Consider the following 26792-nt stretch of genomic DNA (forward strand, 5'->3'; position numbering starts at 1 on the left):
GCTAAAAGCACATGCGCGTGTTTCTTTCCTCTCGCACCAAGCATTTGCAATTGTTCATGTACTGTACGTGAACGAAAAAGAAAGGGAGAAGAGAGGGCGCGCGCGTGTGTGTGTGTGTGTTTCTGTTCTGCTTCCTTTCCATCCATACAACAGTCTCTCTTTCTTCCCCTGGTGTTGAGAGAAACCTGGTCCTTCCTGGATGACAGCCAACTTTAACACTCACACTTAGTCTGCACTACTCAATGGGCCCTATTGTAGTGTCAAGGGACCTTTTTTTCCCTCATGAAAAAAAAACATGAATTATCACCAAAGGTTTCTTGGTTTCTCTCTTTGTTGTTTTAATGTTTCTAAAATGTTTCCAAATTCAGGGTTGCGAGAAGGCTGAGGACAATGTGTTGAAGCATCTCAATCTTTTACTAAAATCATTCCCTCTCTCTTTCTCCCTCTTTCCTCCTGTTCCTCTGTTTTCCACCTTCCAAATAGCTCTACAGCCCACACAGCACAGCTGACCTTCCAGTAACCTCAAACCATCTCGCCAACCTCAGCTCACAGTCAGCACTTGAGGGCACGAAATTAACTTCCAAAAAAGTCTAGCTTTATAGTATAAAAAGTGCAGGTGACCCTGACTGTATCATGAAACTGTTTTACTCCTATAATATTTCATTATTCTTGAGCTTTACCTGCTTTTTGTGTTGTCTGCTACACACGCGTTAATCAGAAAGCACATACAAATACTACTAATTAGTAATACTAATTTTAGCAATAGAGAGTAACGTAGCAGAGAAGGAAAAGAAGGGCTTTGTAGAGAAAACACACCACCACTTTGGAACCAGGTTTTCTGGCTTCACTTTTTGGCCTCTGTTCACTTCCTTGCACTGCTCACCACAATCCTCCTGGCTCACATCATCCACTTTCCCTCCCTTAAAATCTTCCAAAAAGCAGATGGGGGGTGTTGTGCCACCAGCCTGTCTCGTGTCATACAGCTGCCTGTCTATGCCAGTAGATGGCCCAGATGCTGCTCGACCGAAGAAACACAACGAGGGGAAAGATGAGAAGGGAGAAAGAAACGAGAAACAGAAGATTTTGACTTTGGTTGGTTCTTGGCAACACGTTAGCAGACACATGCAAGTCATTTCATGTGCAGTTTGGTGGCTTATTACAAATAAAAACAAATGGCAACTTGATTTCCCATGTCCAGGTGTTCAGTTCTATACTAAGTATGCCACTAAGTATTTCCCTTCTTTTCTGTCTTTCGCGAAAAAATTTAGCTGGTATTCCTGGGATTTTTAAACCCAGGTGAAGCTGCTAAAAAAAAAAAAGGCAATAAGCAAATACATAAAGTGCCAGTGGTTGTCTGCGCTGTGGAGGTTTTCACCTGTGTCAAACAAAATGAGTTTAATGGGGGTGGAAAAAACTTTGCCTTATTTACTTAAATCGTTCTTTAAATTGATCATTTAGATGATCCAGCGGATTAAATCATTGAAAGTAAGCACTGTCCAAGTTTTAAAAAAACATGCTAATGGATAGAAAGTGAATGCACATCGTAGCATTGCACATGAAATGGGTCATCGGTGGCAAACAAATAAAGTCTTGCGTTCCCAGACGGTTAAGAGCTAAAGCTGATAAAGACCTGCATGCACTGCAGCGTCATTTGACCCAGGAATGAATGCTGATTAAACACATGGTTAAAAACCTCCTGGGATGGGATTAAATGGGTTTATTGACCAGTGGGAGTGTGAGTGTGAGTGTGTGTGTGTGTACAACAGCACAGACTGGCAGGCAAGTAATGTATACGAGGAGTTTATTTGGGTTGCAAAGTATACCGTATGTTAACCTGTAATTCCCTTACCTATGCTATGGATATGTGCTAAGACTCTATATAACTCTATAGTTGTCAGTATAAATTCAACAGCATCTTAAAATGTATTTTTCATCTTAAAGCAAAAGTAAATCATCACATCTGAAGAACTTAGTTTAGTCTATAATGTATAAGATGTAGATGGATAGCTCAGTTTATAGCTCCGGTGCCCACGTGGTGTTTTGAGGTTTTTCCATTTCTGTAGCTGCTCAAATTTGTAAGGTTGCAAAGGCCGACGTGTACAGTAAAAACTTTGTCCAAAAAACTTCTAAGGCACTAAAATGTTTGGCTCCAACTGGTACGGCAGAACTTAAGCTATTGTTACATTGGCTACAGCGGTGTTTACAGCTGATTAGCAAGCCTTTCGGTAAGGGACGTAGCAATTCCGGTACTCCTTCCAAGTAGATTTAATAGATTTAAAGAATTAAAATAAGCACTGTCACAATATACACTATGACATAAATAATATTTTGGACGATGTAGCATACAAACCCATTCTGGTAGACCCCTACATTATGTCAATGGACCAGTACACAGTACAAAACTGGACTTAGTGCCTAAAACGCCTGAGATTGCTGCTTTTGTTTTAAAACAGAAAAGGGTGTTAAGAATCAAGGTGTTCTGAATCAAACAACCATTAATATGGAAACAAAATGTGGAGGGAGATGATCCAACCACTGCTGCAATATCAGATTGGAAGCATGGAAAGAATTAGATGGAATTAAAGAGGTGGAGCAATGATATAAAACTGGAGGAAGGAGGAGGAGGAGGAGGAGGAGGGATGCTATTAATGGTTCAGTCCAAGCATGGCCACATGCACTATAAAGGTTTAACCGTCTTTGGAAGTGTACTGAGGAGAGGTACTAAGGGTGGAGGTGGGTGTGCTCTGTGGGTGTGTGCATGTGCCCGTGCGTGAGCATGCCTCCAACAGCATTGGAATTAAAGAGCACCTAAACAGAACCGCCTGTCACCACTGGAAAGCAACCCAAGTGTGCTTCTCATTTCAAAGGAATGGAGGGGAAAGAGGGTGGGGGAATTTTATTTACTAGAAAAAGAACAAGCGAATGAGTAATATGGTATTAATGAAGAAGAGATGAGGACATAATGGACAGCGAGGAGGTTGCTGAGGGTGAAGAAGAAGTGCAGATGGGGGTGAAATACTCAAATCTGAGTAAAAAAAAAAAGAAAACATAATCACACATGCCAGAGGAGTCAAAAACTCAATACGACTGGCAGATAACACTGTTAGCTTAGGCATACAGCTATCGTTTAAACTAATCAGAGCCATCTATTCCAGAATAAGCACATGTTTATTACTCTCTCGCATTTTATTTGGCCTTTTCTGAATCAGAAGAGAAATAGCTTCATAGCAAATTACTATTTGGATGGAAAGTTACAATTCATTGATGAGAAACATTAAACTTCTCAAGTCAGTGATTAAGGCCCTGAATTGTGGCGTAAACAGGCCTCACTGGAACAAGTGCAGAGAAGTCTGGATGTCAGAAAGTAAGCCCCGAGCAAAGGCTGCTTCCCTCGAATGACCTTTGACAGAAAACAGCTGCGATGAGAGGTGATGAAGGTCTGAGCAGTTTGTTCATGGGGGCAGTAGCTAGAAACACCAGAGCCAAGTGTAAATATGTATTGTCAGCACCAGTTAAAGTTGCCTTGCCACACTAGTGACTAGCTTTGTGCAATTTCTTTATAGTGACAAATCCAAAACCTCAACACGTTCATCATCTCTGGGAGAACAAGAGGAAAACAAGACAAGACCTGAAGAGCTGTCACCTAAAATCATCCTCTCATAATTTTTTGATTTTTCTTTTAATCCCAAAACACACAAAATAGTGTTTAAACACTCATTAATTCACCAATGAATGAAGGAAAAAGTGAAGGGCACTGTTCTGCTTATGTTGCAAGAAGAAACCAAGACTGTCACTTTAAACGAGGTTAAAGTAAGGGATCTATGGCTGTGTGTAATAAACTGGTGAAGTCATTTAGTAAGAGTTCAGTTCAAGTGAGCAGCTGTTCAGTCTGGGCATGCCATCGAGTATTATTAAGCATTATTTCCTGTATATATGAATTTAAGTGCAGCAGCTGCCTACTGTTGTAAAATTGTACCCACTGCAGTTAAATCTTAGAAACTTGAAAATGGCCAAAACACTATAAAAGTGTGGAAATGTGGAAGCGACAGTTTCTGGATTGTGATTGAAATATTCTAACAGTAGTCATAAAAGGCAATCTATTGAAATTGATCTTGAAATGAGAGCTTTTTTCATGACGGGAAACCAAAAATACCTTTATATTATTCTTACTTGTGTCATATTTTCCCAAACTGAGAGCAAAACCTACTTAAAAACAGGTGATGGCAGTGTTAACTGCCTGACATAACTTCAGGGCAGCACAACAGCTACAGCCCTGGGTCAGGCGTCTGATGCATTCTCTTTGAGACAACAGCAGACATTCATCAGACGATGCTGTGTACACATCCTGCGCTAACTTTCAAAATCTCCTTGCATCAGGACTGTTCTGTGTATACACATCTGTAAATTCCACATTGTTTGTGGCTGGAGCTCCTGTGAAAGCTCAAACTGAGCCCAGCTGTGCTGTAACGTGGGTGGGCATATTATGCGTACGGGTAAGTAAAGAAGAAGAAGAAAAAGAAGAAGGAAAAAAAAAAGGTCCCACTAGAATCTGAAGCACGCCGATGCAAAAAGGAACGCCTTGCGATTCTGCATTAGTGAAATGCACTTGATCTGAATCACTCGCACACCTGTGGAGAAACTTGTGTGTGCTTACAAATGTGGGGAGTGGAGGGTGGTGACAGGTACTTGATAGTGTTCCGGTAATCCTTACATCATAGTAGGTTGCTCATGCAGCCTTCACAGTAGACATTATTTACATACATCTCTTGAAGGATAGGAACCCCTCCCTACATGTGTGTATGTTACGCAGTTATTTGCATTTCCCAACCCCTTCTTTTGAGGTACCAAGCACAGTGGTTGGACTCATAAAGAGTAGGACTAAACACATTGCAGTTAGCTGATTGGCAATAAGCGTTATAACATGCAGTGACATGGTCAATTTGATATAAATGCCCTTTTTTCCAGTAGGCCCAGTGCCTGGAATACTCAATATCTTGCAGTTATTGAATGAGGTTTGCCAGATGTTTTAATTAAACAGGTTGATGATGCATCGTTGCAGCCCTGACACAAGCCAGATTACTTTGTACCATTCCAAATCTCACCGTGGCATGCTAAAGTGCACTGTACCGCTTGGTGGAAATACTGTAAGGCTTATGTGTGTCTTCATGAAGACTTTTCATAAATTACAACAACAACAAAAAAGTTCAATGAAACTGTGCATATGTTCCAGCACAAAGCCTGGCTTTAGTAATCCACATCAGTCACACTAATTCCATCTCAAACATCCTGCTGGCACAGGGCTGAGGCCACCCAACCTTTGACCCTTGTATGTGAACTCTAACCCTCCAGGAATGGACCATCAACATCCGGCCCACAAACACCTGTTTGTTCCTCGCAGTTAATAACACTGAGAGGGAGGGGTATGTGTTTGGGACTGAGTCATTAGACTCAAACACACAAAGTGCTGATCTGCTAATCCTGTCCACAGGGAGGGTCTGGACAGTCACAAGTGTCTGTGTGCTGATTAGCAGTGAGCTGCCGAATGAGTAGCAGAGCAGGATAAGGATGATTTTCTGTGGGTGTTGTTGGGGTTATGACGGGAGCTGGTTAGCATAGCCCAACCAGTTGTGGCGGAACAGAAACATATTCGCACAAACCTGGTAATATTTGCGAGGCAAGAACAAATCATGCTTGGATCAAGCAAAAATAAAAGACAATAAAAATTTATCTCGTTTAAAAAATGCAAAGGCTGTCATCTCACATTTCAAAAGTTAGGAATTGTTGTGCACGGTAACTCAGCTTTACTTTGCTTAGTAATTGTAATGTAATTTCACTATTGTAAATGACAGTCCGGTATACTACTCTTTACTAGGTAAAATACTGATAGGTAAAGTACTGATGGTCTGTCTGCGCAGGCTGGTTTTCATGCTCAGCAAAGCAAGTCGGCCTAAAGATGTGCAGTATTTTGGCAAATGACGGCAAGTCATTTTAAGAATACAAATGTTGTATTTCAAGAGCGAAAACACACAAAACCATGCTTTAAGTATGGCCTAAGATCTCTCACTGTATGTTCTCCCACAGCCACCGCTGACCTCTGATCCAGTCCAGTCCAGTTGCAGTGACAGATGCCAGAGGCCACTTGCAGCCCACAACTGTCCCAGGCTTGGCCAGGGTCACAGAGACCTTTTCTTGGACAGAGGGTGGTGTGGCGGGCTGGGTGGTGCTACAATCATTACAGCACAGTGAGAAACTAGCCACCACACAAGACAAACACACAGGGCCACTCGTTGGGCAGACTGACGCCACGTGCCGGTGTGGGTGCCTGCCAGCCCGGGCTGTGGCCTGGGGGTGCGGACACTGAGGCCTGGGGGTGTGGACACAGAGGCCGTGCACCCTGGTGGGCACCCCATGTCGATGGGTTCACCCCAGTGGAAAGTCTGCATCAGCCTGCATGGAGCCCAGTGTGGCTATGAGAAGGTAGCCATCCACCAGACCCCCCCACTAATGTAGCCAACACTTCCCAAGTGACCACAAGCTAAATGTATCCTCCAGGCACAGCAGAAAATAGCATAACTGTGGAGAAACAGTGAAATGAAGGGAGTGGGGAGAAGGAGGGGGGGTTGATAAAAAAAAATACATAAAAGTAGAGTGTTGAGAAGTAGAAGGACGAGGTAATATGGATGAAATAAGGGCTGTTATTATGGTGTGACCAAAACAATACACAGCTTAATTAAACAAAGACATAAATACTGATAACAAAATAAGGAGGAAGTCGTGAAGGGACTGAGCAAGATTTTAAAGGTGGGGTGTGTGGACAGGGTCTAAATGATGGATGGAGCATGATGGCAAAAACTGAAATGAAGAGAAAATGGGGGTCTTTACAGTTCAACCACCACATATTTTCCATCATAAGAGATGTAATTTACACAAACCCACTAAAGGTCAGGAGCAAAGCGTGCAGTGCCAACTCTATCCTAGCAGCCAACATGTCTCCCCCCCATTTCTCTTTCTGTCTGTCTCTCTATCCTTCTGTCCCCATCGTTGTCAGTTGGTCTGTCTTTCTTCGTCTCCCCAAGCATCCCATCCTGCTCACATTTTCATGGGACTTAGTCCAGTCATCATAGCGGACTTTAGGGGAAGGAGATGCTTGAGCATGTTTGTGCTATTCCAAGACAATATGTCTGCAGGATGTGGTTGCCAAGCATGGGTGATCCCTTCCTGTTGTATCCCCATTACAGCATTTTCAAGACACATGACAGGAGATGAGAAGAGAGGAGATTAAGTGTAACAGCACAGGATGCATTTTGTTTTTTTAATTCTTACTTCAGTAATGCAAAAATTACATTCAATGATTTTGAGACTTAAGAGCACATTAATTGTTGAGTTGAGAAAGTAGGGAGGATTTGAACTCCTTCACCTAAAGACTAGCAGCGCCTGTAAACGTGGGTAAGTGAGTAAAGCAGGGTCCAAGTGGAGCAAAGACGGCTTTACAAAGAGCAAGACTATGCCTGTGTGGCTGCAAAATATCCCATGAGACATTTGCACAGCAGCACAGGATGAGGCAGAATTTGCAGCACAGTAAAAGACTTTGTGCTTGTTTCATCAATCGATAGAAAAACAAAAGTTAGAAAGTCAAAGAACAATGTGTGAAACTAAAAAGGAAAAGCTAGTGACATTATCACAGAATGAGGACAAATGCTGCTTTTAATAGGAACATGATGTCTCCCAACAATGAACTAAGCAACAGAGGATCATTTCTGAAGGCCAACTAGTTGAACGAGGTTAGATTAAGAGTTAGTTAATCCTAACTCAGTTTAGAGTAAAAGAAAAACATAAAAAGAATCACACAGTTGACCGAATTTGCTGCGTGCTTATGCCTCTGTGTTAGTTTGCACAGTAGTTAGCTTGTAGCTAAGTGTGGAAAGGTGCACATCCTGCCAGCTCACAGCTGTGAGTCCCCCCTCGGCTTCACAGCAGCAGTGGACCGTGGATGGACCATGATGGCCAGGATGTGAGGGGAACAGTTAAGAATAATACCGGGCACCTCATCGGCACACGTGTATATAAATTTCTATCCTCAATCATCAATCATGCCAGTGTTGTTTTCAGTCCAGTGCTGATGAAAGGTCTGTCTTCCTTGCACACCACCCAGGCAGGTCATAGTGAAAGGCCCAGCAGCTCTGCAGTTTTGTCTGCTTTGGCCTCCAAAGAACAAGTATTTCCCTCCAAAGGGGGCCTCTCTCTTTCTCCACACCGGTCCTTTAGTCAAACATGTTTGTCTAAGGTGCTTTGTGAGGCAGTTGCTCTTTCACTCTCTCTCCAAGCACCACGTCTACACAGCTCGTATAAAGCAAAACACAGCGGAAAGGGAAAAACAGCAGGAGATAGTAAACATGTAGGTGCAACACTGGGAAGGCATAGCAGCTTTACAATGTCCATTTTGCAGTGGCAAACCTGCTGTTCCTGACCAATCAGCGAGCGTGACCATGACAGCAAAAACTCATTTAAACTGCAGTGAAATGTAAAGCCACCGACTGTGAAGGTTCTCATTCTTCCAGCCCATAGTCATCTTCAGGATTAAGCTGTAACAGGACTTGCTTCAGTAAAGTTGAACATGTTTCGCCGTCATCCAAGAGACTTCCTCAGAGCTGGAGAAGCTTTTTGGATGAGCGGTGCTTTTGCTGCGAAGGTCACATTCACTGATTTGTCAAGAGCAACAATTTAGTTGCTGCAGTTTGCCGAGACAAAGAAAGAAAAAGTAGAATGCATACTGTGTTTTAGATTTAGAATGTTATCTTCTTAAAGTATCAACTATGCCACACTTGAACGCATGGCTGTGCAAAGACACGGATGATTAAGTCGATGTCACTCCACCTGTCTAACACTGCTGAGTGATGATGAATACTGTTTGGTGATGGTCTGAGTGTGCTGAAAAAGGAAAAGAAATGGCAGATGCGTCCAGGCATGTGTGCGTGTGTGTGTGTGTGTGTGTCAGTATGGCATATGAGAAGCCACATGCATGTATGCAAATGTGACTGCGGGGAGGAATGCAGCTCACGGTTGGGCTGCTGTGTGAAGGCCACCTGTGCCACCTGAACTAGTGAGTGTTCTCAAAGTGAAATCTCAATTTGAGCCAATGTAATGTAAATTTAATTGGGGGAGGGTTTAAACTAAAAACTAAAAACTTGTTTGGCGTCAACATCACACGCCTGAAGAAATAACCCCGAGACAATGGCGATCATTTGTAACCTTGAATTTTCCTGTGACACCAAAGCATCTGAAAAGTGGCATGTGAAAGAACAGTACGTCAGGTTCTCCACCGTAGATAAGGAACAAGTCTGTGGACTTTCCTGTTAGATTAGCCGTTAGCTCCACTTGAGTGAAGTGGCAGAAAAGGCAGCACAATAAGTGCTAGCGTGAATAATAGAAGGTCTAATAAAGAATAATGATGATTTTTGTGTGTGTGTGCGTAAGGGGCAGGGAATATCCAAATGTCTTCTAAGGAATCGCATATTATACTTAAGTAGTGTCCGTACACACTTTATTTTTAGTCCCCCAACACACAGTTCACTGAATAATGGACCAGGACAGGAGGCCCAGAACCAGACAGGAACCCCTTCTCAACCATCAAATGTGTTTGCAGCAACAATTTTTTTGCCAAACACTGCATTTTGATAGGTGCTACTGCACCTTCAAATGGCGGATTAAAATGCTTCTCAATCATCTTTTTTTTTGCCTGAGGACAAAAGATGGCAAAGGCACAAAAGAGGGCTTTCATGCACCGACCTTTGCAAAAAAACTCTGCCTCCCACTTGTCCCAAACTCAGTCATCTGCCCCACAAAGAGTCCATACAATAGCTGGCTGACTAATTGACCTTGCTGAAATAATGTTAGCCGGCCTCATACCGGGGACCTTCAGTTGATGTTAGAGAAGGTACGTTCACAGAGGTTTCTCTGAGAGAACACAGACTAAAGACCAACTGGAGTTCCCCCTGAGGGTCCTCCACCTTTCTCTTTCCCTCTCCCACTCTAACTTGTTTTGCACAATGAGGGAATAATTCCCTGCTCGTCCACCACCTCCTCAACTCTCCACCCAATTACATTTTGATGACATTTTTTTTTTTAATCTGCTTATGTGAAGCGCACTTGCACTGACTCACACACATGCAACCCTTGATGGAAAAGCAGCAAGGACTTGCAGGTGCAGAGCAGCTTTTGTTGTCATAACATTTCCTTAGAGATGAGTGAAATTCGAAATCCTACAGTGATGCTGCTCGGTCCCCTCCTTGCTCTTTTCCCCTCTGTTGTCTGGTGCAACACAATATAAACAGTGAGTCACTACCAGTCAAGTACCAAAAGTACACGCATACACAAACATCAGCAGATGATAAGCAGCAGCAGCAGCAGCGGCAGCGTGCCTCAGCACTTTTCCGATTAAACTAACCGTGGCATATTATTCCTGCCTCACTGACACTGACATGTTTCCACAGTGTGGGCAGACAAATAGGACCCGCATTGAAAGTGACATCAGCGAAAAGCCTGTATCCCCACCTGCCACTGACAAACGAGCCTCTTTAATAAAGAATTTCCTTCTTTTTTTTCCTCAAGTTTTCCTTTTTCAGACAGTAAGCCTGCCAAAGATGGGCCCGGGACCACTGCTTTCCATTATGGAAACACGATCATAAAATGAGAATACAATGAGCAGACATCCCACCTTGCCTGCTTTCTTGGTTAAACGATAGGAAAAGTCTGCTCATTCAAGCTCAATTTAAAAAGTCAGACCAGCTACAGTTTCCTACAGTTCCAGATGTCCATGAGTACTCTGCAGATATTAGACAGGCAATTTACACAAGGGAAAAGTCACTGGCTAAGATATCACTTGATTGGTTTTGCTTATACTACTGGCAATCATGGTTGGCTGTGAGCATTCTGACTGTGTCATTTGTCAATGTGTTTTTATGGCTGCATGTGAAATATTCTGCATCAGCATTGACTCAGGCTCAAAACTTGGTTAGAGTGGATAGCTGAGTTGGTACTTAAGGATTACAAAGAGTCTGGCAAACCATAGAAGACAGTAACATAAGGATAACCTCTTGAACCATCGTCAAGACAGGAAAACGCCAACATGTCATCAGAGAGTCCGCGACAACATTAAATGTACAGTGTGGTAAGCGCCAAGGATGGGAACTATTATGGAAATGAGTGTTCCAGATAGATGAGACAATACTTAACCTGTACCAGAGTAACAGAAGGCCCCCACGAGCCAACAATACCACCTCATCTGTAAGACATAATAGATGCCATGTTTTGCTTTGGTTTCTTCTGGTCACAGCAGTAGTGGAACTGTACAGAAACACATATTTTACTCATATCAGAAAATCAGTCTGCATTCACCAGACAGGATCGATGGTGAATTATCTTTCAGAAGAACAACGATTCTAAAGCAAAAGAAAATTATGACATTTAGATTTCATCAGATTGTTCTTATCCATTCAACGTTGCATTGAAACCGTCTCTGGCAGTTCGTGGTGGCCTCTAAGTCTTTCAAGTTCAAGTTGGTGTTACCTTGAATATGCATGTCAGTATCTAAAATCAAATGTGCAGGGGCACGGAGGCAAAGCAATAAAAATGCTTTAACCACAATAAAGAAGAGGGCATTTTATGTTGACAAATCATTGCAGGCTACAATTAGCACAAATTTGATCTCGTACTGTGTAAATTAGGGTGTCTATCTGTCTCTGCCGCTACATGGACAACTGCTTCTTGTCTCTGTGCATCAGTAACAGTCTATATTGCTCCCTTTGTACATTTGTAATTCTTTGTAAGTCTATGAGGTGTGCAGTGACAGGGTGCCAATCTGCAGCAGTCCCAGAGGCAGCAGTGGGGCCAGGCTGCAGGGCAGCAGTGGGCGGGGTGCAAGGCAGAGGAAACCAACTACTAATGGGAAACACACTTCTCTCCATAGCTCAAATCATTCTTTGTACCACAGCAGAGCGAGGTGGCCGGCATCCAAGAGGTGACTGGCGTGCAGAAGCATGGCATTATTTAAAAAACGGGAGCTCTTGCTACACTACGGATTCTAAACCTCATGAAAGGGACAACCATGAGTCCAATAAAACAAACACGGGCTGAAAGACAGTTGTGGAGGGAATTTAAGAACAGAAATATACAAAGCAAAAACAAAATGAATATAAAAATGATTGGAAGAACAAAAAGTGGATAGTTATAGAACAGTTATAGGGGTGTATTTTTACACAAGCTACTGTTAGTTTGGAAAATCCCGAACCTGCCTATCCTTTTTGCACCATTACTATTTATTCATCTGCTAGTGCTGCATCCAAGTGTTGTGAATTAAAGCCTGTTTATTTAACTTCAGCCCTGCAGCCTCTGCAAACCCAGTCTTCATCACGTCTCCATCAAGTGCTCAGCTACGGGGAGGAAAGTGCTGAAATGGACTTGAGACAGCTCAAACTAGTTTGAAGGCTTTGGTTAGGGCAAAGTTCCCAAACGTTATTGCCAGTGCATTTTTATTAAAGGGGAAAAAATATATTTTTCCAGATGTTGGAGAAATGCAGTATCTGCAGCTGCAAGTGTAAGTCTACTGCTCTTTTTTTTATAATGGACGGAAAGTGAAGTCTGACTCTGTCTCAAACAGATTAGAGACGCTCAAGAAAAAGTCTTCCATATTTGAGTCATTTGCGCAGCTACCTTAAGACATTCTCGACTGCCACATAATGCAGAGCAGCTTCTTTGACAATTCATCCCCTGTTTAGTCTACATCAAAATATAACCCAAACCTTAAAGCAGAGAAAAGGTTAATGGAATAGGAGAAAGCAGGCGGTAGGAAGAAAGGAGGTAGCTGAATTTAAGAGGGAGAGACTTTTTTTTTTTTATTTTTCCTTCTGTGGCGAGTTCACACAAAAGGGTCCTTCTGATCCCTGGAGTGCTGAGCACATACCTGCGGGATGAAATCAAAACCCTCTGTGAATTATATTAAATATCCCCTGCCAAACGCTCCACATACTTCCATGGCTATTTCACCAGTTCTAAAAGGCTCCATTAAGATCTGTGCTTAAAAAAAATACTTAACTAGAATCCCATACACCAGCAGCTTCAAAAACTCAGCTCCCTGTTGCCATTTCATCTGTGAACAATTAAAAAAAAAAAAGTGCGAAAAAAAGGATTTGGGGATAAATGGACAAAAGGTCTAAGATGGGCCTTAAGAGAGGATTCACAAAGGTAAGGTATAACTGGTTTGATGGGTTAATACGGCCCTCAAATAACAGAAAAGCAGATCTTTTAGTTGATCACAGGATTGAGAGAAGAGCAAAGGGTTATCAACAATGAGGTGCTATTGAGTCAAAAGAAAGGGATTGCCTCACGAGTTTCCATGAAAATTCCGTAAACACAAATAACACGATATGTCCAAAATAACAAAAGAGAGAAATTCAGGGCTCCCTCCTCCCTTTTCATCCTCTTTTCCTGGTTGAACTCCCCCTCCACTGAATGACAAACTGAAACCCCAAATGGCTAACAGATTCCAGACACCATGTTTCAACTGTCAGAACAGAGACTTCAGGTTCTTTGACAGAGCGTGTGCGGTCACATCCTAACCCTGTACCATCCCCCTAGGCCATCCTGGAGAGTGGGTGCAGCAGCTGGACTGTAGACTTGACCCTGAGCATCATCTTAAGATTGTGTTCTCTCTCTACCTTGAACACGAGTTTCTGGGCTGAACCAAACCACAAGAAATGAACTCGGAGAAGGTAGCAAGGTCAAACTATTGGGGTCTGGTTTGGTTAGCAGTGCTGCAAACTGCACCTAATCCCCACAGGAAAGCCCTCAGCTGGGACTGATTTAAGAGTGCCTGGGCTGTGGAAGGAGAAAGGGGGACTGTTTTATAAAAAAGTCTGGTTCCCTTTTGGGGAATGGGCCTCTCCTCAATCCATCTGATTAAAGGGAGTTTGGCTCAATTACACCCAATGACTGCGCCCTGCTCTCAGGCACGACCCTGGTTGAAAAACACACAGAAATAGATTATGGAGTGCCAACAGGAGTAGTGAGTGCATGCAGCACACCTGAGGGCCTCTCATCCACCTATCCACCACAAGACCTTGTTCTCTCAGCAAACAGTACAATCTGTCAGCAGTGCGTTCCTCCGAGGGTTAGGTTTTGTGCAACCCGTGACTGGGTTGAGAAAACAGTGAGGTCGGCTCTCCAGGGACAGGCTTATATGTCTTTACCAATCGGCAGGCTGGATAGTAGGGGGGCACCTGGTCAAAGCAATCAGTTTTAATCAGCCTCATGCTAGAAGAAAGACAGAGCTTAAGAGGTACGCAAAGGTGAGAAGAGACGGCTGGCTCGCTTATACGCAGGGGAGGCGTCAACCAAAGTGCAGTTTATTAACTTTGAAAGGAGCTGCGTCAAGCTTTGCCAAACCCTATTGTGGTTCCATTGGTTCAAATTGCTCACAGTGCATGTAGCAGACGTTGAGAAACATGAAACTTTTCAAGCGGCAGCTCGAGCTCCAGCCAATCAAATCACATTATGCAAATATTCCGGCATGGGGGCTCACCAATTAAATCATGTTTATGCATTTAAGGCCAAATGGAGCTCTCGAACAAGGCTGTTCACTCTGTTGCTTTAGCAACATTAGCAACTGTCAGTTATGATCTACAAATGTCATATACATGCCTTCATTTGTATGTGTTAAAGTGCTTGAGAGGCAGTAGAACACAGTTTGGAACGGAAGACTTGCAGAGTTTAGGGTTTAATCTCTGAGGTCACCATTTTGTCATACTGAATCATAAGCAAATGGCCCTTGGAGAACTCCCTGTCAGCTTCATAACATGAGTACAAGCTATTATACAGGCACACAACAAGAAGACCTTGCTGTATTAACTCTGTTGAGTGTGGTGAATCTGGGAATCTGCTACTGCTGAAGAGGGGTTGCATGGATAATTATTACTACGTCTCAAGCTGGTTGCAATCCTGTCCGGTTGTAAAGTTCACTGATTGCAACTGGTTTAGAGGCACAATTAAGCTCATTATTATAATTCAGGTTTATAGAGGGAAGCGTATGAAGGAGAGAAGGGAGGAGGAGTGCAGGGATCCATGCTGTTCTCCAATGTCTCCAAGTGCAGCTTGTGTGGAAAAACAGGCCTGCAGTAATAGCTACCTTTACACAGTTAAAACACCCCTCTCCATGCCTCAGTTTCTCAGTCTCCATTTTAACCTCAACCAAAAAATAAACATTTCCCCTCTATTATTCACCATCCAAATTATGTTCCACCCACAACCCCGTTTTACTGGCTCATGCTCCCGGGCCTCTTCATATTGTGACACTCCAAAGAAAACAGCCCTACTGAATGTTGTGGACGAGCACAGCTAACCTGATACGGGCCGGCTTGCTGCTCCAATTACACACCATGTTTGCCACGGCCATTTTAATTAGAACCAGACAAGAAATAGGAACAAGTCCATCTTTATATGTACCTCAGGCCTTAATTGGCGAGGACAAAATACCCCACTGTGAATGTTAAATGTTCAGTTTCCTCTTTCCGTCATGGTTTAATCTATCAAGTGCAGAGAAAAATGCAGACAAGTTCTCTTGTTGATTGTTGCATGCTGTCTTTTTTGTTTTTTTTGTCTGCTTCGTCACACAAAAGAGGCATGCACTGAGCTAAGAACTGATTATCTTCAGAAAACCCACCATGACAACAAACATGAGTTGAGAGCAGTCCAGGACAGACTCTGCACAGTAAGATCTAGCATGACTGGAAGGAGGCCCACATTGATCCCCCAGACACATTAAGAAACACTAATTAAAAACCGATTCAGTTTGACTAAGAAAAGACTCGGCACTGATGAACATGTATAATTTGCTCATTACCCGCAAACAGGCCAGACATTTCAGTAATTGCTGATTGCGGACTATGTCTGTTTTGCCAGCCGTTAAATGAATATGACAGAATAAGACACAGTGAAAACATTTTATCCTCAATTTTACTTCTGAAGGCCTGTTAGTTTTTGAAATTGTTTTGGATGCTTCCCACTGCAGAGATTACCAGACAAGGGCAGAGTCTCGGCCTGTTACTGCCGCTGTAGAGTCCAGAGAGGACTTTGGTCAAAGCTGCAGTTACATTCCGAAAGAGGGTATAATGTGTAAGTGGACCTATTTCAAAAATAAATGTAAAGAATAACACTGATGCCGCTGTACGAGATAGTGGCTTTTAAGAAAAGCTGGTTACAATTATAACATTGTATTACAAATATATACACACATATATACATATGAGGCAATATTGCAGTAAAAAGATGTGAGAAAGGAGAGGGAAAATAAAGAATGGCAGTAAAGGGCAAGGTCTCATCTGCCATTTGATTGTTACCTGTTTTATATCAGCGCTGTTCTGCAAGCATCTGGAGGGGATGTGGCCTTGGGAGTCATTGCTTTCTGACACACCATCCCGGCATATAATAGCATGATTGAAGTGATTTAATATGGGTGCAAACTGCAGATGGGTCAGCACACACCCGAGTAGTTACTGTGCACCCAATACAGAATCACAAGACTTCAAAGTGATGAGGGATATCAAAATAGGGGAAACTTATTCATTCAAAGCTAATGAAATGTATTCAATAACTACAACATGATCTGCTTTTCTGTGGATTCAAAGTGTAGACAGATTTGTATGAAACCAGACAGTGAGCTGAGTAAGAGGACATCAAAGATGCTCCACAGCTTGTCCCCACATGAGCAGGACGTGTCTGCAGAAGGTCTCACACTGTTACACCATCGTCACACCTACAAAACAGTGGCTAGAAGCTCTGAAGTAAACTTAAACACTCCTCTGTCTACAGACATAGGCACCAGGGTGACAAGCTTTCTGATAAAATAAAACACCCAGATCCTGATACTTCAGTGTCTCATGAGGGTTTTTTAATCAATCTAATAAAAAGTTCACAAAAAGCATAACTTTAAAATTTGGCCTCAATGGCATTAGATAAGCTCAATTCCCTTGACCAGTGTGCTGGCGCCAAACAATGGAGTGGATTCCAAAGGGGCACTCAGACAGGCAACTATCTGTCTGTCTGACTGAAATGAAAGAGGAAGTGGAGGAAATGGAGATGAGTGGCGAGCATGGGGGGAAAAGGGAGGAGGGAGAGCGGAGGTTGTTATTTGGGACCCTGCTGTGTCAACTCTTAAATTCATCTCTCTTTCTCTCATACACAAAATACCAAAGGGAAGGAAAAACATTGACTGCGTTCCGAGGACAGACTTAGTTTTCTTTGCTGTAACCAAACAAGGGCACAATCGGTACAGATTCTCAAATACCTGTGCCAAAGACCACAAGTGGAATCTGTGCTACAATAGCTAGAACAAAAGATGCACACACCTCTCACTCTTTTGATTCAGTGATATTCATGTTAATAAATCTACTTGGTTGAAGACTTTTTAATGATTTGGCCCATAGCATAAACCTGTTTATGCTAAAATGGACGAGCTGGATCTGACAAAGCGACCTCACCCCCATCCACTCTATTCTCCCTCTTCCTCCATTCTTTCATTACTCTGCTCTCTGTAGCCCAGCCACACGACCACTCTCCTCCATTCCTTGGCATCGGTGTTTGGAAAAATAAATGCAGCAATGGCAGAAGGTCAGGAGCAGAAATGACAGGCCATGAGCTACAGGGAGAAGTGTCAGGGTGTCCTTCTACTGTTGCCTGACCCCTTCACAGTGGTTCTGGTCAGACAGACACAGAGCACACACATATACAGGCTTTATGTACAGGAGAGAGAGGATATGAGTCTCTGTGTGTGGCTCTGACCCTGGAAATGGCAGAAATGTGGACGGGCAGAGTGAGAACTCTCGGTGGTCCGTCTGTCCCGTCCATACATCATTCCACACACAATCTGCATACCACACCAAGTGTGTCAGAAGATGAACTTTGCTCCGCAACACGAGACTCTGAGACTCTCTCAGGCTCCTGAACAGTTACGGTGGACAGTGGTTGCACACTGATGCTGTACTCACCCACTGGAAGTGCCAAGTGAAGCGGAGCTGACGGAGGAGCTCAGCTTCCTACTGTCCCAGAGCCTCACCTCCCGACTTCGCATCTACACACATAAAAAGCATGAGGCAATGGTGAACATAAAGTGAAATTCATGCAAACAGATAAGAAATAGATCACGCCTGCAAGGGTTAAACGGATAACTTATTGTTTTTAATACTGTTTATACTGGGTTGACAGTCGTAGCACCCACTGACAGGTGCAGTTTTGTTTCATGGGGAAAAACAGGCAAAAAACATTAGACAGTGCTTTGTTATGGTTTTTAGAATAAAACTGTGCAATCATTTAATATTCAGAAGGTGAATAGGTTCTGTTTGGTGAGTTCGAACCCAGTTCAACAGCCCAACTTCCTTTTTCTGAGACTGAAACCAAAGTATATGTCATTAATGTACAGTATGTGCCTTAATCGACCTCATGTAGCTCAAAAAATGGCTAACGACAACCGAATATACTGTATCACGCCACCTTGCGGAGTTTCTCACCATGTCAAAGCTGGTGGTCAGCAAAAGGTCGTCTTTAGTCCACAGGATGCGCGAATCCTTGTTGGTTTGAAGAACTTTGGCACTCTGCGAGACAGACAACACAAACCTTTAACACAGGCGCTAACGAGAGCGTCACAATTAAACAAATAAAACCCGTCTAAGTTGACTTCTGAGTTCATCTTCTTCCCGACGTCACAGTCAATGTCTCTAAGATGAACCCTGCATTTAAAAATAACCTTGAGGTCTTTTTAAAGATAACGACAGGCATGATGAGTGAATGATTTGCAGGGAGAAGAAAAGGACAGACAGGGGGAAAGAGAACAGACAGAACTGTTCTCAGGTGCCACTGACAGATTCTTATGGTTGAACAGAACAGGACTTGTCCCATGAAAGGAGCACTTGTTATTGTTGATGTAGAAGACGGGACGACTTCTGCCCCGGGTGCAGCTTAGATTACCAAACTGCAACAGTGCATCTGTGCATTTGTGTTCATGACACCGAGACCTTGTTGCAGAGTTTCCATGGAGAATATGTGTCAAAACAGCACTGCCAGACTGGCTTTGATAGGTGGTCTTCAAGAACAACTGACACGTGTTGTCAGTGCTAATGGCAAAAAACAACTGTGGGTGTTGAAACACAAGAATGTTTGCAGAGACAAAACGTTAAAAAGAAGTGGGGAAGTAAGTTACTTCATTGGGTATTGTACAAAAGGTACTAAATGCCAGGATGCTGTTAAATCAACCCACAGATGTAATATAGTTATGTAGAGATGCACAAAGCTGGTTCATGGGTTGTCTATCAACTACTGAAAAGTGTGGTTAATAAGTAACTTGGGTTTTAAAAAGACTTAAATATCTGTCAGGTCCTAAACCTGAGCTTTCCATGGAACAGGAGCCAGTAGCCCCTAAGCCCGGAAACATGTGGGCAAATAGGGATGAAAACAGTTTCAGTCCAGTTTGTGAAGGACAATGATGGCACCACACATGTGGGGCCCGAACAGTTCTGACTCAAAATACCACTCCCTCTTATAACATCACTTTCAATACACACCCAGTCTCTGGGTTTTATGGAAAACTGGAGGAATTAGTTCTTTATTTTGAACTAAATGAAATATTTCATCACGTTCCCGTTCTTCCCAAATCTTCAATACTGTACAGCGTTTCCTGCTTGCGCTCCTTGAGAACAATGAATGACACGCACATGTCAGATTTCTGAAGGAGTCGAGCTGACAGAAGAGAGCGACGGACTCGGGCGGTGATGTTTTCAGTGCGTTTGTTTCCCTGATTTCAATGAAGAGGAATTTGAACAGTTCACTCCCTTCCCCATGAGGGAAGTGTATGTTTTGCAAACTTATTTTATTAAGAAAATATGGATATAAGATGCAGACATAAGACGGATTGTACATTTGCTCAGTATTCTGCTCATCAGGAAGATATGTACCCATTTGCTCACAAATCACAACTGTCATGTAAAAGTTAAACATGTAATTCAGTGAGCAATAAAGGAATTAGGAATGAGTCGATCCGTACGTGTGTATGTGGAGTGAGGCCTGGTTTTCTCAACATTGTTAATACACAAATATGAGAGTAGTGCCAATATTCTCATCTAAGGTTCAGGGAAGGAGACAAAAAGCAAAAAAAAGACCTTCTACATCGTTCAGATATCTGTGATGAAAATATGTCAATGAATTAAACGTTGTGTATATTGCACATTTTAAACAAATCAAATGCCGTTTAAAGTGCTTTACCGGCGGCTGACAAAACTATTAAATAAATATGAGTTTGACATTGACATTTTGAGTTTGATAGAACATACAACAATAAAGAAAGGTCAAATATATTCCCAAATAAAAGTATTGATAGTGACAGCAAAAAATAAATGATAAAACACTGAATAAAGGCCAGACTAAAAAGGTGGATTCCTAATTTACCTATTAAAATATCAACATTTTCAGCTCCCCCTGAGGTATGAATCTTATTTGCTCGAGGCTGGAAACACATGTAGTCATCCTTTCTTAGGCCAAAACTCTGGTGCTGGAAACATTCCTGTCAGTGAAGCAAGAATGAACTATAAAATTGTCAGCATTCAGTAGAATGGATGGATGCTTAGCGGCCACACAGGTGGTTCAAACTAAATTTGTACTTCTCGCTATCGGTAAAATATGGGCAAAATATGACATTTCTATATATAGTATTTTGAGAATGAGAAGAGCACTGGAACATCAGATCACAGTGCACTCCTGCACCTCCCTCAGTGATGATCCATCCCATACCAGTGTTTGGCTTCATCCCCTAAGATGGATTAACAAACACTCCGCTGACCTGACTCTCAAATATGTCTCTTAAGTTACACTACCAAAACACAGAGCAAGTTGATAAGACCTGGGTTGGATAAACACCTATGTCGTAATTTTTCAGCCTGCAGTCGGCTGGTTTGCCTCGTGCAGGTACCTGAACTCAGAGATTCCTTGATAAGTCCATGCAAGTCAAGTCTGTTGAAAAATAGCTTAGATGTACAGCAGAGATCCAGAGTAAACGGAAACCTCCAAAACAGCAATAGATACGAAAAGAGCTGGGGGAATGAGAGAAAGAAAGGCTGATGCCATAAACAGACATGGAGACAATTCATTGCCACTGAGATGTGCATCACAAGCACCACTGCCTGATTTCCTTCCAGGGGCAAGTCAGCGCAGGACTGGCACGCTGACCAAACTAGGAACACACTCAGCACACACTATTTTAATCGGCGCGGGGTGTGTGTTCAAAACTGCTGCTGCATTTACGCGCAACATGTGGAGTCTTATTTGTCGTCCTTGTTTACAGCAGAAGAGTCCGAATGTGTGCACGTTAAATGTAAAAGTACGCAGCGTCTACATCGTGGGTTTTCACCAAAGGTCATTTGCTTCGACACAGAGCCGAAGTATTACAGTATAGAGTATAACATGATCACCATGTTTCTCAAGAAAATGTACTCATGATGACAGGTTAGATGTTAAATTGGAGGGGTAGGTACATGTTGGGGATGGGAATCGGTATCAGTCCAACACTGGTCACAATCACTGGATCTGATATCCGACAGATAAAAATACAAAATCCGATCAAAAATCCTATATTTCTTATGATTCACTCACTATGCACAGACTGTAAAAATGTAAATAAAAATCAACAAAAGCATTTGAGCTTATTTCTTCTTTTTGGGAGAACTGTGTCTTTGAAATGACTCGGCACAAATGTGTTGTTAACAGCTTCGTAGTTCATAAACGGTCGCGTTTGTGCTATCGGTATCTGTATCGGACACAAAAAAAGTGGCATCGTCCCATCTCTACACATGATGAGCTCCCTGATGAATGATGTTCACTTAGCACCTCATTAGCAGTTTGAATCCTTCTGAATGCAAATCACGGTTTCATGATTCGCGTGTTTCCATTCAAGGGTGAACGAGAGCATTTCCTCCAGATGAAGAATCTGGAAAATATTGCAAAGTTTTCTCTATATTACAAGTACAAACTACAGAGAAAAACAGTCCTCCCTCAAATATGGGGGAGTATGACAGAGACTTGAGCAATATGGACAGAAATACACTAATTTCTGAAGAATTGTAGCATCAGTTATAAGATTGGTCAATTGGTCTTTCACGCCTGGACCAAAAGACAAATTTGTCCTCGAGGAGATTAATAAAAAAGAACACTAAAAACGCAGGCGATCACCTTTGTGTGAACTCTCTCTCTCTCTCTGAAGCAGACAGGCTCACTTTTGCCATTACAGCATTCCTCAAACCTTCAGTGTGCTGCAAGAGGCAGCCAGCTCCATGGCTGAAAGGCAAGCAAACCGGCCTGACATCTCTCCCGGCAGACGGCTATACATGCTCCATAGATCGCACCGCCATGATGTCATAACACATCCGGACCTCGAGGCACGTGCAGCCCCGAGCCGTTTAACAAAGATGTCATCGAGGCTGGCGCAATGGAAGTGCTTTGTGCCGGGTGTCCACTCACTCTTTCCCAATAAACAGTAACAGTCTGTTTAAGGAAGCGTAACACAGCCATCAGGGAGCTACACAAAACTACTAACAGCCCAGGGCAGCCAGAGGACACAACATCTGGACCTTGTGTGTGTATATATGAATGTTGCCAAACAGTATGTCTCCTCCACAGTCATAAATATAACTCAAATCCCATTCACCTCGAGCCCCCACCACCACCCCACAGCTGAACCTTACCGACGTGCTACAAATCGATCATGACACAGAAAAACAGGAAGAAAAGGAGTGGGGGTGGAGGACAGCACAAAAAGATGAAGAAGACAAATGTTCTCTGGAGCAGCTGAATAAAATATCCAGCCTGATGATATTAACACAGAAAGAATGTGAAAAGACAAAACAATAAAAAAAAGGTTATGACCTGACAAAATATGCACAGGAGGTGTAAAAAAAAACAAAAAAACGATAAAAGGAGGTACAGGAAATGACATCACATCTGGGGAAAGAACATTACCACAGATGTGTGCATCAAGACGTAAAGAAATATCTTTCAGACTATTAAATGGTGAAGGTAACGGACCACTGTTGATGCAAAAGAAAGCGCTTAAGCAGAAGAAGGGGAGAAAGCCAAAAAAAGAAATTTGCTGACAGTGATGTAGACACAGAAAAAGTGCCAGTCAGCAGTCAGGACAATTCTGATTTTATAGCTCTATTAAATTAACTCCCAATACAAACACAAAAAAAAAAAGGATCACTCCGTCTCTTTCCATCCTTCTTCTCCCTCCTCAGCTGCTTACCTCGTGCGCTTCCACAGACGGAGCGCACATCTGTGTCACTCGCAGAGAATGTTGATTCACCCACCGGGGCAGCTATCAGGTGTCTGTGTGCACATATGGGAACTATGACAGTCTCTGTCTCTCTGTCTCTCTCTCTCTGTCCGACTCTCTATTCCACCGCTCTGCGCATCAGCTCAATGGTGTTGTAAGTGTTTAATAATGAGCGTCAGTGGTGCAGGAATGAACGCAGTGTGCTGGAAGAGCAAGTGCATGCGTATTCCTACTTTCACCCAGTCTCATAATACATTTAGTTACAATTGAATAGCACGTGACTCAATGAAATACTTGTGCTATGAAGTGGTCAGACGACTCTCTGCCTTCCATATAAAGACAAAACAAACAAACCAAAAGTAGTTGGACAAAGCCTTTTTTTTTTTTGTTCCTGCCTTTTTCCCAGTATTTATGCAGAGCCAAATTAAACAGTCCCTCATGGTATTTTGTATTTATTATACAAATATTAGAGTGGCATTGATCTTTGCATGTTAGAGAGAGAATATACTTTTAAAAGTAATGATTACTTCCACTGTGTTTTCCTTTTCATGCCTAATTGTAAACAACTACATATGTTTGCTGGTCTTCTCTGGTTGAGTCACTACTCTCCTCAACCTGCTCCTCATTTTCTCTTCTCCATACATCTTTCCACTCTCCTCACAGAATCGCACCCCCCCCCTTCATTTCCGCTCCTCTAATCAATATCTGTTGATTGTGTGGCTTTCATCACCCCCTGTAACAGATTCCCTCTGAGTCTTTTCATCTACAATTAATCAGTCTTTGCAGCAATTACATGGTTTTCTCCATCCTGCTCTGTCTTCATGGTCCATTTAAGGTCTGTTTCTGAGTCAAGGATCACGATCTTGAACACAGCTCTGGCTTTACAGAAGCAGGCGGGCGTCTAGACGTAGGACAGAAAGGTGGAAAGCTAGCCGCTTTATTCGTTCATTTCCCCTGCTCCCTATAGCACGTTTTTCATGAATTGGAACATCTAACATTTCACTCATCTCCTCAAAAAGTCCAGAAGCCACAAGCCGTTCTCGTATTTTCCAAACTTCCCCCTTTCTCTGTTCTCCTCGTTCCTGGAAATAAAAAAAAATGAATGTGCAAGGTCAGGAGCTGGGCAGGAAGTGTAATCTGAGGGAATGACAACATGAAGTAAAACCCTTAGGTGCAGCTGTAATAGCAAAAAATCCAAAAGTGATCCATCTGACATCCGAGCCACGAAAAACAACTTGTGAAGTGTCACGTTACGCAGTAAAATGTATACTTCAAATTTTCAATACAAATTCGACCGATTCACCTCATAATTTGTGACTGCCCTCATCCTCTTTCACTGTCGCCTTGCCTGTCGTCATTCTCCCCACATCTCATTTCCTCCGTGTCAGTAAATGAGAATCAAAAGAAAAGCCGTGATGAAAGCCTATGAGACAATGAGACAGGGCTCTGCAGACACCAGGCAAGCAAGGGGGAAACTGGATTTATCCCAAGTTAAATATAGTGTCAAAGTAGAATGAGATATCCAGACTTTTCTTGCACCCGCTGTCTAGCTATTCTTCTTTTCTTATCCTATATTCCTGATCGGAACTGGGGTCGAGATGGAACACAGAGAACGAAAACAAACGGTGAGATGAACAGTTGAAATACAATCTTAAATGAATCAGGAAGAGATTTCTTTTTCAATTTCATCCAACACTCACACATCATGTAAGCTATATTTTCTATATCGTGAACTCGGAAGGAGTTGCAGTTTTACTATCATTATAAACATTATAAACAATATTTGTTTTAGAAGATTGTTATGTTTGTTTGGACAATAAAGTGTCGACAGGCACTCGATGTTGAGAGAAACTTTGGATTCAGTATCAATAAGTGATTAAGATTTTTTCTTTTTGCTCAGTCGACAAAACAAAAGGACATTTCTCATTTTACAGGCGCAGTTTATAGACAATATTATCATGGTAACTGCAGAAATCTGCCTTATAAAACAATTTTGTGAGAAACAAATACTTTTTTGCATCACTGATCAAATCCATATTTTTCCTTTATATTAATATTTCACTTTATATTATACATATATATATATATATATATATATACATATATACATACATATATTTGAATTATCAATTACAAAAACGGGGATATTAAAGGATTGTGTGTTTTTGCCGTGGACATGATTTAACAGGCAAGATGGTGGTATTTTAGGATGTTATTAGGACAGTTTGGAAGTCCTGCAGGCGAGCCACATCTGAGGAAACAGAGAAATGTATATGTATAAATATCCTATTGACCCGGAAATTATTTTGGTGCACAATCAGTGATTAAAGCTCAGAAAACTCCCAAATCCCCTCCATAAAAAAGGAGTATTTCCTTTCTTTCTTAAAGAACTAATAATAAAAACAACAGCTGAAACATGCAAATTAATCTTTTTTTTTTTTGTAAATGCCTCCAGTGAGTAAAAACTTTTTTATAAACGATTTCTCTGAATCAATATTTACACATTTCTGGGTGACAGTAAAGAGAGAAGAGAACTGGCCCCAGCTTCTGTGGTCCATGGAGACTTTGTGATAGACTGCCGCTGACTGCCTACCACAAACGCATCACCCTGTGTTTTAAGAGGGCAGGAAAAAATACTGGTCCCAGAAATGATTCTACCCGATGGAAAAATAAATCAAGTGGAAGGGGGGTGGGGTTATAAATGAGATAAATTCCCCTCGGAAACGCAGACCGCGGACGTTTAAAGCAAGAAAATCCAGGAAAACTGGGGTAAAGAGAGCTGCAGACCATTGAGTGTAAGAATTGTGGTGTGTCTATGAAAAATACATAACTTCAGATAAGGAAATGAATGTTGTATGAAGCACTGTAGTGCTCTCTCGTTCTTCTGTAAGAGCCGACACTGTGCTTCCATACCTCTGCTGCTCACGCTCATTTGTTTGTTGCAGCTTCTGTCGTGTTTTCAAAGTCATGTAATAGATCTTGTGATTTGGTGGTTTAATAATCCAGCATGTGTATTTGTATAAAAAAAAAGCATTAACCAACCTAACCCAGAGCAGGTTTCTTTTTTTTAATCCATTTACTAAACAGATGAAGAGCTTAAGATCTATTGCATTTAATTATGCCATAAGCTTAAGTATATGTACACTCATTTATTGAAAGCAGATACATTTTCAGACTCACAAAGCACCTAAAACAAAATAGGCCGAACTAAATTAGGAGCACATGTGAATCATCCCTTAATCGTATGACGATTGTGCAATTTTATTAGTGAAGTCGTGAATAATACACTTAAGGACGTCATAAAATGTTTTCCGACAAGTCCTCGTTAGTGTTTTCTGAAAACTTGGTTTCGGCGTGCCATGCAGTAACATTAAAAGACCTGCATTTGTGATTTTTGGTCAAGGGTAGAGGCACAAATCAGTTTAACTGCCGT

At 42.2% G+C, this 26792-nt stretch overlaps 1 protein-coding gene across 2 annotated transcripts in view; it reads right to left on the reverse strand.

Moving 5' to 3' along the window:
- LOC122785033 (mitochondrial import inner membrane translocase subunit tim16-like) overlaps positions 1–26792 on the reverse strand; it is a 103246-nt gene that overhangs the window by 51267 nt on the left and 25187 nt on the right. For both annotated transcript variants that reach the window (XM_044050593.1, XM_044050591.1), the window contains exons 8-9: positions 18555–18638; positions 18036–18118 (exon numbers count right to left, since the gene is read on the reverse strand). In XM_044050593.1, coding sequence (XP_043906528.1) covers positions 18036–18118; positions 18555–18638 — 167 coding nt within the window. The remainder of the gene's footprint in view (positions 1–18035; positions 18119–18554; positions 18639–26792) is intronic.

Source organism: Solea senegalensis, linkage group LG19, assembly GCF_019176455.1.
Source record: "Solea senegalensis isolate Sse05_10M linkage group LG19, IFAPA_SoseM_1, whole genome shotgun sequence".
Classification (NCBI taxonomy): domain Eukaryota; kingdom Metazoa; phylum Chordata; class Actinopteri; order Pleuronectiformes; family Soleidae; genus Solea; species Solea senegalensis.